At 47.9% G+C, this 14,950-nt stretch overlaps 1 protein-coding gene across 1 annotated transcript in view; it reads left to right on the top strand.

The window, feature by feature from the left end:
- The window catches only part of SPON1 (spondin 1), a 281,632-nt gene that overhangs the window by 253,488 nt on the left and 13,194 nt on the right, over window positions 1-14,950 (top strand). Inside the window, exon 7 of the mRNA XM_030831472.2 lies at window positions 7,934-7,998. Within this exon, the coding sequence (XP_030687332.1) occupies window positions 7,934-7,998 (65 nt within the window). The remainder of the gene's footprint in view (window positions 1-7,933; window positions 7,999-14,950) is intronic.

The following is a 14,950-nucleotide window of genomic DNA, read 5'->3' as shown; positions in this document are numbered from 1 at the left end:
ACAGAAGGCTGGCCCTCTCTGTGAGGTCATGGCATGATGCCCGTCTCAGAGCTCTCCACCTGCCAGAGACAAGTGTGGGTGCAGGGGCAGCAGGGCAGGCCCAGGCGGCTCTGATGCGCCCTCTTCCTCTCCAGCTTCAGAAACGTCAAGCTGCTTTCACAAAACCATCTCACGGGAAAATTATTATCTACGGGCATTATGCAATTTTCCCATCAGGATTACAGGCTGTGTTTGAAAAGAAATAAAAAGAAATTGAATTTGAAATGCTTCTGTGAAACCACATCGTCTTCTTGTGGATCTGTTAATGGGCTTCAGATACGCTCTCTGGCTTTGAAATAGCTGATCAGACGGCCACTTGTGATGGCATCTGCTTCCTAGGAGCAAGGTGGGGCATAAGCACCTATAAACAGCCAGCCCAGGTCACTGGGGTGTCCATCGGAGGCAGGCTCAGAGCCTGTGAGCCTCACCATGGTTCCTAAGGTGGCCTCCGCGTCCTGTCCCTTCCCCCTCCTTCTACTATCAGGTAGGTCTAGCAGAGTTCTCTGGCTGGCACTCTCCACTGGCTCTTCCAGTGCCCGCCAGCTCAGCGCGCAGGTCCGTCAGTGTCACTTTACCCAGCTGTGGCTCCATCCTGCGCTGTGGAGTCCTGGTGGCCTGGGGCTCAGAAGGACGCCAGCCCCTTCCTCAGCACAGCCTGTCATTCAAACAGCAAAGATTGATCAAGCACGTTCTAAACACTGATAGTACAGCGGTGAGTGAGCAAAACAGACAAAAGCCTTTGCCCGCGTGGAATGCCTATTCCAGCAGGGGGAGATCAATGATAAAAAGAAAGCAAAATACATAGTATGTCGGATGGGGACAAATGTTACGGGGAAACAATAACCAGATAAAGTAGTGCGGGTGTGCCAGGTCGAGGAAGGGGCAGGGAATTGCTCTTTTGCACAGTGTGGTCAGCAGAGGCCTCACTGAGCAGGTGACATTTGAGCAAAGACCTGGAGGAGACAGAGGAATGCATGCTCTGGTGTCTGGGAGGACAGCACCCCAGGCTCAGGGCGCAGCAAGTGCTAAGTGTGCCTGGCACGTCTGAGGAGAAGACATCCAGGGCGGCTGGGAGCAAAGTGAGCAAGGGGGAGAGAAGTTAGGGATGAAGCTAGTGAGGTAACAGGGGGCAGAGCAGATCATGAAGGGCCAAGGGGGCCATGGCGAGGTCCCCATTGGCTGTGCGGTGTGATGCCATTAGAGGATTTTGACCAGAGGGATGGCATGATGTGGCTGCTGTGTGAGAAGGAGCCTGGAGGAGGGCGAGGGAAGAGGCAGAGAGACCGGCCAGGAAGCAGTTGCAATAATCTAGGCAAACGATGATGGTGGCTTGGACCAAGATGGTGCTGAAGACACAGGGAGGATACAGTTCAGGCCCTGTTCTAATGATGGTGACAGACAGTGGTTGGCTCATAAATACATTTTAGAAGTGGAGTTGATAGATGTGCTGAAGTATCCGAGGTGGAGTATGAGAGAGAGAAACATCAAGGATGAGAAACTAGAAGGACAGCATGGCCATTTCATGGAATGGGAAGAATGAGAGAGGCCAGGTTTGGGGAGGAGACGATCAGGAGTTTGGTTTCAGACATGTTGAGTTTGAGATACCAATTCAACATCCAGATGAAAGTGTTAAGACCGTTAACGTACAGGCTGGAGTTCAGAGGCGGGCTTGAGGTGAAGATGACAATTTAGGAGTCATCGGTGTATGCACAGCTTGTATTTTAAGGCATGGGACAAGAGGAAATCGCCAAGGCAGTGTGAATAGAAAAGAGCAGAGCACCAAGGGCTTGCGTACAGGGGCACTCCAATGTTTGGAGGAAGATAAAGTGGGTCAGCAAGGGAGACCAAAGAAGAATGAGGTGAGGAGAAAATTAAGAGGCGGCGAGTGCCAGAGCCAGGCGGAAAGTGATTCAAGGCAGAGGGAGTGACCAGCTGCATTAAATGGTCCGGAAGCTAAGAGCTGGGCGCTGACCATTGGCACAGAGAGAGGTGAGTCTCAGTTACTACGTCTGGGAAAGGAGGACCATTTGCTGCCTGCCTCAGAGGGCTACGGTGCAGCCCACTTGAGACCACGGGCAAACTGTAGAGCACCACCAAATGTGAGCTGTTTTTATTTCTGACCAGAGGCTGTTGAAATGAGGGGAGGCATCCTGGGCACAATTGATGTTAAAGATGCTTAACCTCCATCATCGCCTCATAAAGTGTCTCCTTTCCTGCTGCTCGTCACCAGGACACTCACCGAGGGATGAAAAAGTCCCCTTCCGAGGTGGAAGCCATCAGGACTGATATTTTTTATGGGTGGTCAGTGGGAATTCTGGGAAACGGTAGGAGCAAATAATGGAACCAGACACTGCTCACTGGGGTCTTTACACAGGATGACAGGTGCTGCCCTTCTAGAGGGAATCGGGTGACCCTGTGCCTCAAAGCAAGGGCTCCTTGGAGAAAACTGTCAGCCAGGGGCAGCCGTGGTCTTGCTGAAAAACAAGCAAAATAGGGGAGGGACAAGAGGGAGATGGAGGAGAAGAATCGTCAGGGAAAGTGGAAGAGCATGAGCTCTGGGGTCAGACACATCTGTATTGGAACCATGGTTACTGGGCAGTCTTCACAAGGCACTTGACCTCTTTGACCCTCAGTTTCCTCATCTGCAAAACGAAATGGCAGCTATTCCCAAGGTTTTCCTGAGAAACAAGCTGATAAATGGGGAAATGCACGGTGGGGTGGGGGTCTCTGTGTGCACACACATGGATCACTGCCCCTGCGTTTAGTGTCATCGGCTTGCCTTCTCTTTAGTAGCAGCAGTTTCTCTCCAATTCAAGGACCCCGTGCTCCCTCCTCTTTATCAAAACCAGTTCTCAGGACAGCATTACCATTAGCAGTATCGTGAACACTGTATGATAATCCCCCCGGCATGGCTGTAATATTCAGAACTCAGGGTAGGCTAGGACACGCCCTGAAGGACAGCGGAAGCACGGGTGGGGGAGGGGTGGGGCCCAACCTTTCAGGAGACCCCTCCCTCCTGCCCCACGGCTTACCCTCCCAGCCCCCTCCACCTGGGTTCACAGGCTGACAAACGTGGTCTCCAGACTGAGGTTTAAACTCTAGACGTGCCGTTTGACTAACGGTGTAACTACTTTCGCCAAAGAAATGTATTGCTGAGGATTAAAAAGTATATACTGACCTTTCAGACGCCTGGTAAGGATTTAATCAGATACTATATATAAGGTAATTAGCAAGGTGCCTAGCACATGAAAACAGTGGATCGTTGCTGTTGTTGTTTCAACTTGTTTTGATTCCTTCCCCTCATGGATTGCATCTCATTTCTCTCCTTGGGGGGCAGGAGGCAAGTTGGCTGGGCTGACTCCCAGACTGCTGGTCTGGGGCAGGACGTGCTATGGTGAGGAAGCTCAGCTTCAGTGCCAGGCGGAGCAAAAGGGGCCTTCGGATGAAGAAACAGGTTGTGGTTCAGGACTGCGAGACAAAGGCGAAAGCTCAGGAGCCAGGAAGGTTCAGGAACAGAGAAGAGGCGAGAAGCAAGGCAGGGAGGAGGGGACAGACTGCCTGTTGCCGTGAGCACGACTGAGATGCCGGAGCTCTCCTGCCTTGGGAGCTGGCTCTGGGGGGGCATGGGAGGGTCAGTGTGGGGGTAAGGATGTTCAGACACCAGCCGTCACCCAGCCCCCCAGACTCACATTCTGCCCCTCTGCTCTGCTTAGACGTGACATCTCCTGATATCCATGTGATTTCTGCCCCTGACCTGTCCCAGACTTGTTTCCACTCCACAGGAGTCCTCCTTCCTCTGGACCTGACCTCAGCCCATGGCCTGATTTAGTAGGCCGTGCAATTTTCATTTGCTACCTGAGGAAGTCTGAGTACAGTTGTAACATCTTCACAATATGTTTACCAAAAGCAAAATGGAAGAACTCATCCCCGGGAAGACGGACATGAGTACCCTGTAGTTTCTTGGAGGTTTTTTATTTTAATTGGCATATCTCTGGGAAAGTGCTAACGTCATGCGAACGAGGCGTGAACTGAGTGCCCTGAAATACTTTGAAAACAGTCCTATGGGAGATGGATGGATAAGGGCTTTAAGGATCTTGAAAGATCCTTTCTGGGCTTTAGAGACTTGTTAAAACAGATTTTCATTTAAGTCTGAAGTTTGGGTTGCTTACTGTGAATTTAAATTCTTCAGTCTTCAGAATGTGAAGTACCTGGAGCCCCAGTGCCCCCATCCAAAGCTCACCCGGCTACATTAGCCTTTAAATAAGGGGACATCCTCCTGAGGCCTTGTGGCTTTGTTGATGCTACTGTGTGCTCCATTCTCTGTACTCAGGCAGTACAAATCCCATCTTGGCCTGAATGTGAATAAGAATAAGAGTAGTAGCTAGTATTGATGCTGATACAGGCACGGTTCTTAGCACGTTACTTGAATTATGTCATTTTGTCCCCCTAATAACACCATGTGGTAGATATACTTTTTAACCCTATTTCAGAGATGAAAAAGCTAAGGGAAGTCAGAGACTTGCCAAAGGACACAGAGCTAGTCACGGTGCGGTCAGGATTTGAAATCAGGTGTGACTCTAGGGCTTATGCTCTCAACCATGCTACTTTCCTGCCTGCTGGATTAGTAAAGATGAAAAAGATTGATAGTATCCAGTGTGCCCAAAGTTGTAAAGACATAGGCACATACACATTCTTGCTGAAGTATCAATTGGTACAGACATTTGGAGGACAATCTGGTAGGCACTACCAAAATTGTCAATTTGCTTCATCGTTTGATCATTCCTGGAAGTCTATGACACGGGAACGTGTAAACAAAGAAATATGTACACAAGTGTTCATTATAGCATCATTTATATAAACAATTAAATATCCAGCAATAATGCCAGTTAAATAAGAGAACATGCACGCTATGGAATTCTGCACATACATCAACAAATGGTGTGGCTTTGCTTTTTCACCAATTGACTGAGTATCCACAGCACTTGGACATGGCCATGAACAAGCCAGACCCTCTCCAATCCTATAGAGCTTTGGTTCTACTAGAGAATTTTGATGCTTCAAGAAAAATATTTAGTTTTTTAAATATATTTTCCAGAATGTTCCTGTGTTATTTCACTGGCTAACATAAAAGATCACAACAAGGAACTGTTGATCATGCAGATGGTGCGTAACCTTGAGATGAAACAGTTTACAGGAAGAAGTTGTTCTAGTGCCTGCAGACGTGGAACCACCATCTTTGGAGCCTCCATGGCTCTAAAAAATACAGATGGAATGCCAGCACCACAAACACTAGTGGAGGGCCCCAACAATTTCTGTTGAGTTATATGCTGCAAAAGCAAAATCAGTGTCATTAGTTGGGACTTGAAAACCAAGATTTAATTGTAATACAAGGTGCATCTGCAGGGCCAGCTAACTTGGTGGCCCCCTTAACTCCACCCACATTGATTTTATTTTTTAGTAAAGTATTTCTTCAAGGGCAAAAGGACTGTCTTCAGACAGTACCTCATTACTTGGATCTCATACTTGGATTTCTTTTTTTCTAAGTCTTGACCTGGCTTACCCTAATTTGAAGATCTCTAACACTTTAAAAATCAAGAAAAGGGGAATTATATTGCCATAGGTACTGACATGGAAAGTTTCCCATGATATGATAGTAAGGGGAAAATGTAAAAATCGTGGTGCAGAATAAGATATTCAATATGATGCAATTTTTTGTGGGAAAAGCTGTATTAATGTATGTGCACACACACACATAATACCTAAGTATAGTAAAAGGTCTGGAATGATATGTACTGAACTGTAACACTCTGGAGAAGGAGGTGGGAGAAGCCAGGGTGCATGCTAAAGCAGAATGCTCAGCATTTACTTTGTGTGCTTCTGTGATGCTAAATTTTTCCACAAAAAGCATGTATTATTCTGAAATTAAAAATCAAAGAAAAAAGCTAGCTGATGCGGGCCACGTAGGCAAAACTCAGGGATTAAGAAATCACCCTGGAAGTTGTGGGGAGCTGTTGCAGGGTTTAGGCGGGCAATAGGTATGGTCAGGTTTGCAGCAATGTCAAGGGTGGACTGGGGAAAAGCGAGAAGATACTAGAGCCCGGGGCCACTGGTGAGGAGACCGTGTAGGACTCGAGATAGTAAGGCTGTGAATGCAGTGGATCTTGGGGCCCAACGGCTGTGAGGGGTAAGAGATGGAGGAATGCAGGCAGCTGGTGGATGTGCCCGACGGGGTCCACTGAGGAAGAGCAGTGCTCTAGGGGCAGATGAAGAACTCGTTGTGGGACATGGAACGTATGAGCTAAGTACAGGAAACCCAGGTCACAGGAGACCAGCTCGAGTCTTACATGTGACTTCATGTCAGGCAGCTTCTCTCAGTCACTCAGCAGATGCGTATTAGGAGTGAGTCAGGGATACAGTCTCAACAAATAAAAAAATCTCCCATGAGAAATGTAAAGCGCTCTGTTGGGACTTGGAAACGCTCTCCCTGCAGACATGTGAGCGGGGGGGTGTCTGTGCATCCACAGATTCTTTCCTGTGATCAAAAGGGGGAACCCCCAAGGAAGCCTGAGCTCAGAGCAGGCTGCGAGCGTCTTGGGGGACGGGGTGCTCTGTGGGCCTCACTTCTACCCTCGCCCCACCAGGACCATCAGTAGGTGCCCAGGCCGAGCAGGGTCTGGCTAAGCTCCTGTCCCCTCTGAGCTCCCCACCCTGCTCCAGCAACCCATTCCCTGGCTGCAGACCAGGTGCTCCAGACCAGAGGCTTTTTCTAATCTTGCGGCCTGAGCCTGGAGGCACCTCTGACCTCCTCCTTGCATGGGATTTTCTGGGCAAGGTACCCACCAACTAAGGAGAAGTTCATCGATTCATCCCAAATATATGCTAGGTACCTACTGCCAGGAATAAGTCTAAGGACTGGGGCAGAGCTGTGGGCCATCCAAGCCAGTCTCTGCCCTTCGGGAACTCAGAAACGTGTTCATTCGGCAACAGAGCTCTTGCTGCCCCTGCTGGTGACATCCTGGGCTTTTCCGTGCAGCGTGGACAGTGGTGTCTGAGCACTGCTGGGCCCCGGCCCCGGGGAAGGGGAGCTCCAGGACCAGCTGAATCCACTCTGGGGAAACCCCAGCCAAAAGTGAATTTGGACCTGTGGAAGCTTAAGCCTTGAAAAGCCTATGGTAGCCCTCAGCCCCAATGTGTAATTGAAAATAAAAACCCAAACAAATCTCGAAGGAAAGTTAAGCAAGATTAACAAAATTCTGATTTTTCCCCATGATGGTGACTTAAGGCTTTCCTTCTAAATGTTAATTATCAAATTCTTCCTCAAAAAATTCTTTTAGGTCCCCAGGCTTTAAGGGTGCCCTACACACTGTCCAAAGCAAACTAGAGCAGGATTACATGAGTGGCCCAGGAGTGTGGGCCCCAGGCTTCATCTTGCCCTCCTTGTTCCAAGGGAGTCTGATCCAGTATGTGAGTCTCGACAGCAGGAGAGGCCTCGGGGGTGACAACCCTTGGGGTCAGATGGTGGCTGCAGTGTGGCTGGAGCAGGCCCCAGTGGAAGCCTGGACACAGCATGACCTGCCCTCCAGGCTGGACATGATGTGCAGGTCTGGCCATCCCAGGGGGAGGGCAAGTTAAAGCCTGGCTCCTGTGGAGAAGGGTCTGCGCTGGAACCCTGAAGTGTGTCTCAGTGGGCCCCTCGGTGTCCAGCACACACCAGGCACCCTGGACGCAGCCCCACCTCCTGGGACTGCCGAGACTCCAGGGCTCTTCACCCGGGGGCAGGTAGAGTCTCAGCAGCAGGTAATGGCATGGGGGGTGGACAGCGTCACTATGTCAGAACCCTCCTGCTCCCTGAGCCCAGCTCTCCTCACTAAATACCTGTGGTCCTTTTTTACAGAGCGATGAGGTCCTCACTGTCATCAAAGCCAAAGCTCAGTGGCCAGCCTGGCAGCCTCTCAATGTGTAAGTAGCAACAGGGCCCTGTCCAGCCCCCGGCCTGGCCTTGTACGTGGAGCCACCCGCCTCCTGGCCGCCGCATGCCAGTCATGTCGTAAAAGTCAGCACTGCCTCTCAGGTGGCTGAGCAGGTGAGGTGCACTGCTCATGCGTGCAGTACCAAGCGCCCCTACCTCCTCGGGGAATGCAGGCTTGGTCTCTGTGTCCCCCATGGCTTTAACATTGCAGAGGACCCCACTCAGACACTGGAGGTGTTGAGAACACGGTTAACTATAAAGCTTTGAAAATCAGGGGGAGAATTCTAAACTGAGATATAAAATTGAGGGTCACCAAGGAATGGGAGACAATCAACACCAAGGACATGCTTGAGAGACAGCTTGAGAATGAGAGTCAAGGGCTTGGGACTGAGTCCCGAGGAGCTCCAACATCTAATGCTGAGGAGGAGTTGCCTGCATAGGAAGCAAAATGGAATAGCAAGGAGATTGGGGAAGGAAGCTTGGTAACAGGGAAGCCAAGGGAAGAAAGCATTCAAGAAGGATAGCTGTGTCCAGGGCAGCTGAGAGATCAAGGAAGACCAGAGTTGCACGATGCCAGTTGGATTGATCAACATGAAGATCATCAGTGACCTTATTAGGAATCCTTTCTGCTGAGTTATGGGGGGAGGGTAAACAGCCTGCAGCAGAGTGAAATGTGAACAGAAAGTGAGGTTATGGAGTCAGTGAGTACAGACAACTCTTCTGTGAAGTTTGATGTGAAAGAAGAGAGACTGGACAGTAGCTCCAAGAGGATGAAAGAGTCAATGGAGCTTTTTTTTTTTTTCTGAAGATTTGAAAAAAATATTTGGGGACACCTTCCCACCCTTCACCCATCCCTCAGATATCTTGAGACCCCAGTGGAACAGAATTCATCCATGGCAAACAATCAGATTTCCCAAATTCCCAAAGCCTCTCCACTGAGTGCTATCAGCTTGTTAAGGGAAAGGAATTTTCCTTTGGTTTTCCCATACCCCAGTCTCCCCTTTCCTCTTCCAAATCTCATTAGGAAGTCAAATTAGGAAGCCTACACGCAGCCAAGTTTTGTTTTGCAGAAACAGCCCTGCACCTCCTTGTGAGCCTGCTCTATTGAGGTTAATGGGATTCCAGCCTCCCTCAGGCCAGTGGAAAGCCAGGGTGACCTACTTTGTGAGGTCCTGCCCAGAGAAACTGACTTGTTTTTCAATGATCTTCCATCTTTATCCCCAGGACCACTTCTCAAAGGACAGCCATGAATGAACAAATTAGCTGCTGACTTGTTTAGCTCAATAAATCAAGTTGTGCCTCCAAAAGCCCAGAGTACAGGTAGAGACAGGAAAGACAAATTCGGAGCAAAAGCCACATCCTCCACAAGTTCTTCCGGCGCCTGAGTAGAAAATGCCCAGGTTTCCTGCAAATCAATGCTGAATTTCCACCACTCAGTTAGTTCCTCCAGTTAGTTAAGTCTGACTGTTAGGAATTACTGGAACTTTTAAAAATAAATTTTATTCCTTTCCTTATGATGAATCCTCTAAAGGACTGTAGTCTCCTTAATTATTCCCAGCCATTCTGATTAATTAACCTTTGCTTAGACAGATCTGTTTGTGAGACAGATGAGAGGCAGGTGAAATAGAGACATGGTCACCCTTTCCAGAAACTATGCCTGTGGAGGGTCTGTGCCCCCTTAATCATCCCAGCCATGGTTCCCAGGGGGCCAGAGGCATCTTTCTGTCAAATCAGGGCTGGAAGTTTCAGGGTGCTCCTGGTCTCCTGTAGAACCTGCTCAGGTCCGTTGATGTCCCCAGGACTATAAAGGAAGACTTGCCTTGGACTAGAGAACGCAGAAGTCTAACAGGCCAGATGGACTCGGAGCCCTAGATACCTCCAAGTTATAAACAGAGTTGTCCAAGGCAGAGACCTCTCTGAAACCTTCCTCCAGCCACACAGACTTCAGCCTAGTGAATGGCTCTAGCACCGCCTAGTGTCGAGATTGAGTTTCTGCAACTTTGAAAGCTCTTTATTGAGGATTATTTGAAACAAACAAGAGGGACAGAACTCAGCATATGAGTGACCGGAGTCTCACAGATATGGATCTGTAACTTAGAATGGTATAGTAAGTCTCTAGAAGGACCATAAAAATCCTTTATTGCCTCTTTTCTTTCGTCGTGTTTTGAAAGCTTTGTTTAGAAAAGCGGAGTGAGAAGGAAATCAACATTTACCAAGTCCTTTTATGGTGCCAGTCACGATGATAAGCCATTTCCTCACTAAAAGCCCTGGGGTGGGTCTGAGGATGCTTCCATTTTGCAGATTAGTAATTGTAAAGGGAGACGAGGTCAAAGCTGCTGTCACATAGCTAAGAAGTGACTGAACCAGGGCTCAAATCCAGCTGTCTCTTCCAGTCCCCTTTGTTCTCTCCCACATCACGCTGCCTCTCTGAATGGAAAAAGGCACAAGATATCTCTGTGTCTTCATTTGGTTTTCATTTTTCTGGTATGAATTGTCTGTTCATAACTTTCCTTTACCTATTGGGATTGTGGTGGTTTTTGTTGGTTTTTTTTTTTTTTTTTTTTTACAGATTTGGACTAGCTCTGTACATACTATAGATATTAACATTTGTCAGTCAAACTAGAGGGATACATTTTTGCTAACATGTCATTTTTCCTTTCTAATTCAACACTGTTGTTTCCATTATGCAGATGTTTTTAGTTGGTATATAATTCAATGACTTTTGTGATTGCTTTTATTGTTTCAAAGCTGAGAAAATTAACGTTTCTCTAACAGATCAAAAACTTGACTTTTTTTCCCTATGATCTGGTTGTTTTTTACTTAACTCTGAGTTTTTGCTGTTTGGGGGGATGTGTGTGTGTGTGTGTGTGTGTGTGTGTGTGTGTGTGTGTGTGATATTACATGTGAATACCGTATTTTTTTAAACTGCAATTAAGTTAGCCCAACCCCACTTGTTGCATGATCTTTCCTCTCCCCCTCAATTTTATATGAGTCCTTATCTAAGGTTTCTGGAATCTTCAGCCTGTGCCACTGATCTTTATTTCTATCTTATCCTGGATATTACACCATTTTCATTATCATACGTTATAGTATATTGTTATATGGTATGGCCAGATCAATTCTCTTTGCCAGAAAAGTGATAAAAATTTAAATCTGAGATAGAAAAATAAGATCAAATTAATAAAATGCTTTATATGGGAAGACATGGCATATAAGAAAGGCATGAATAAGAATTTTTATTATGGTTTGGACAAATTAAAGAATTCCAGTCATATCTAGCATTTCCTAAAGAAAACTCACATATATTCTTATCCATTTCATTATTTTAAATAGCATTTTTATTATAGAAGTAATAAATACTTTGAGGTAATTTTAAAATTAGGTCTGAAGGCCAAAGGAAGTGTTAAGAGCTCCATATTCATTTCCTAGATTAACTCATTTATTTCAACAAATACTTGAGAATCTAAAGCATGCCAAATTCTAAGCCAGGCACCGGGATATAGCTGTAAACAGGACAAAAATGGTCCCTGTTCTTTTGGAAACTAACAGGGAAGATGGAAATTAAACAAGGAACTCCAAGGAAAGAGTGAGTTCAACATGCTCTGGGAAGGTACACCAGGGGTCCTAAGCAATTAGAGGTGAGGGCAGGAAACATTTCCTCCCCTGAAGCTGAGGGGCCTGAGGATGAATTTTCCAGTCAAGGGTACAAGAAAAGAGCAGCACGTAACTGAACATGTTATAAAATCGTTCCCAGGCTTTTACAGCCAAATTTACCATATCACCCAACCTAAGGTCAGGCGTTTTGTGCAGGGATCAGTTGCCCCAAATTTTCTACCCCTTGAAACACTTACCAAGGTCTGGGGGATACCTCACTCAGGTTACAGATTTGGCCAAAATGCATTAGCAGAGAATGATTTGTATAAGCCTTGTAAAACACAGGAGGTTCTCAGATGGTTACATCCTTCAGCTGGGCAGAGTAGCAGGGTGGTGTGTTGGATGGGGGTTGGTTTCGTTTCTCCAGCTGTGGATTCCCAAGTAGAGCTGGTTTTGTCCTCTTAGGTTGTCATGATGAATAGCTTCATCCATGGGGTACAGGATATGAAAGACCACCAGACCCACAACCATATGCTCAGGGAGATGGGCAGGTAACAGGTGTAGTGGTTGGTCTCTATGGCAACGGAAGAGAAGCCTTCCTCCAAGGCACTGCTGGACTCCCGAGGGGTCCCGAGCCAAGCAGCCCCGCTCTGCCCACATGCCCGTGCTCTCTGCCAGGCAGTTACTGGAAGGCAGACCCCAGACGGTGTCCTGTTAATCCCTAGGTGAGCAATGCCGCAGCTCCCCAGACTGCAATTGTTGTAGAAGCCAGGTCTTTAAAGAAGCTGCTAAAAGCAATGACCTACATGCCAGAAAATGCATGCATGGGAAAAGGAAATGAAATCCCCCAATTTGTACCTAACTAAATAGCAGACTATGGAAGTGTGGGACTTTAGCAGTTTATAAAGGCCTCCTAACATATCATCTGAGCCTCACAGCAACACGGCAGGTGGGTAATGTCAGATGAAGAAACTGAGACTGGAAGAGGATGAGAGTTACTTGCCCAAGATCTAGTAAGTAGTGGAGCTCAAGTCATCCTACATCTACTTGTTCAGCTGGCCCACTGGAAACCTCGTATTGGGATATGGCTGTGAAACAGGTTTTTGCCCTCAAAGGGCTCCTAGTCTAGCGGGGGAGACCAAACAGTGAGGAAGAGATTACAATCAAAGGGTACAGCTCAGAGACCTACACAGAGTGTGTGGAAATACAGACCAAAGGCACTGGTCTCAGTGCAGGGGATTAGAAAGGCTCCTGGATGAGGTGACTCATGACCTGAGGCTTGGAAGATGAGTAGACCAGTGATTCTCAAATTTGAGGCACATTAGAATCACCTGGAGGGATTATTAAAACAAAATGCTGGGTCCTACCCCAGTCTGTAAGTAAATCTGGGGTGAGGCCCAATAATTTGCATTTCCAACAAGTTCCCAGAGGACGCCGATGTTTCTGGTCCAAGGACCACACTTCGAAGGCCACTGAAGGAGAGCCTTCCCAGCAGATGCAAGTGCACGTGGGTCCTGATGCCAAAGCCAGGTTCAGGCCGGGCTCTTCCTCCACTCAGGTTCCAGAACCTACACTGGCATCAGGCTGAAGTGAGAAGTGCATTCAGGAAGGCCTCCTTCCCCTTGCCTCTCTTTTCTGATCTCCATATGACCCTTCAGTGCTGCTTTACTCAGTAACAGTAATACAGCAAGTCCCCTACATACGAATGAGTTCCGTTCCTGCGTTCTAAAGTCCAATTTGTTCAAAAGTCCAACAAAGTTAGCCTAGGTACCCAACTAACACAATTGGCTATATAGTACTGTACTGTAATAGGTTTATAATAGTTTTCAGACAAATAATACATAAAAAACAAAAAAATAAAACATTTTTAATCTTATAGTACAGTACCTTGAAAAGTACAGTAGTACAGTACAACAGCTGGCATACAGGGACTGGCATCAAGTGAACAGGCAAGGAGAGTTACTGCCTGGAGGAGGGAGAGGAGGTGGGAGATGGCAGAGCTGAAGGATCGTCAGCAATAGGAGACGGGGGGCGAGCTGCAGTTTCACTCACGCCTGACACTGATGGAATGCACATTCGCATCTTTGAAAGTTCGCAACTTAAAGGTTCATATGTAGGGGACTTACTGTAGAATAATTGGTCAGGTGCCAGACACTGAGCTAAGTACTGGATGCGAGTTCTGCCATTAAATGCTAACAATAACCCTTTGGGGTAGAAGTTATGGGGATCCCCATTCTGTAGATTTGGATACTGAGGCACAGAAAGGTTTAGTCATTTGTCCAAGGATACGCAGCTCTAAGAGGTGGTATGGGATGATGCACACCCAGGCTTCCCGCCTTCTCTGCTTGTTGCCCGATCCCATCCGGCCTGCCCAAGGGGCCCAGTTCCACAGGGCCCAAGCAAGCCTGGAGTCATCGCTTTCTGGGGACAGATGAGGGCAGCCGGAAGCAGCTGGTCCCAACAGACAGGCACAGACTCCCAAACAACTGCCAGCCGGACTGAACAGACGCGTTGGTCCCCAGCTAAGGATTCCCCATGATCGGCAGCCTGGGCGGAGAGTCAGGCAGAGCCGTCTTCATGCCTCAGCCTCACCAGCTGCGTCTCAAAGTTTATTAATTTGTATACGCTTTCCTTTCTCCTTTACAAAATGAGCTGATAATTCTAACCCCCACAGGAGTATCATGAAGAGAAAATAAAATAACGCAGGTATGCCACCAGGTGTGGCTGACTGTAGCTCTCCCACCACGCCTCTCAGTGGGCTGCCGCCGCTGATCCCATACAGCTCTGGCCACTCCTAGGACCTTGTCTTAGCAACACGAGGACACAGAGGTTGAAGAGCTGCCTCTCACAGCTTGGGGGCCGTCAGCCAAAGGTGTCTGGCTCTACAGCTGGGTCCCTGCTCGCCTACTGGAGGAAACGGCCAAGGAACCAGCTGTGAGGCGATGGGTGAGCTCTGCTGCCAGGGCGGGGCCTTGCTCTGAGCAGCCTCCGGGGGCACAGGAGGCAGCAGGCTGGGCAGATAATCCCGCTGATGGCACAGTGTTGCTCTAGAGAGTGACGTGGGGCTGGGGGGGGGTGGGGACTTAGAAACTGCTGACGAAAAGAACTTGGACCTTGAATTTAAGATGGACTTCGGTTGTGGTCTCCGTTCTGCCACTTCACTGTGACTCTAGACAAGTTACATCACATAACCCTTCTGAGCCTCAGTGTCCTCATCCATAAATTGGAGTCAATAATCCTTACCCCAGGTCTGCTCTGAGGCATCTGGGAAAACGTATAAGGAAAGGCTTGGGGCATCATTAAGCAGTTTTTGTCAAATTCACCTCACTTCCAATACGGCTGGGCGCA

This window comes from Globicephala melas, chromosome 8, assembly GCF_963455315.2.
Source record: "Globicephala melas chromosome 8, mGloMel1.2, whole genome shotgun sequence".
NCBI lineage: Eukaryota > Metazoa > Chordata > Mammalia > Artiodactyla > Delphinidae > Globicephala > Globicephala melas.
This window is presented reverse-complemented; position numbering and strand designations above follow the sequence as displayed.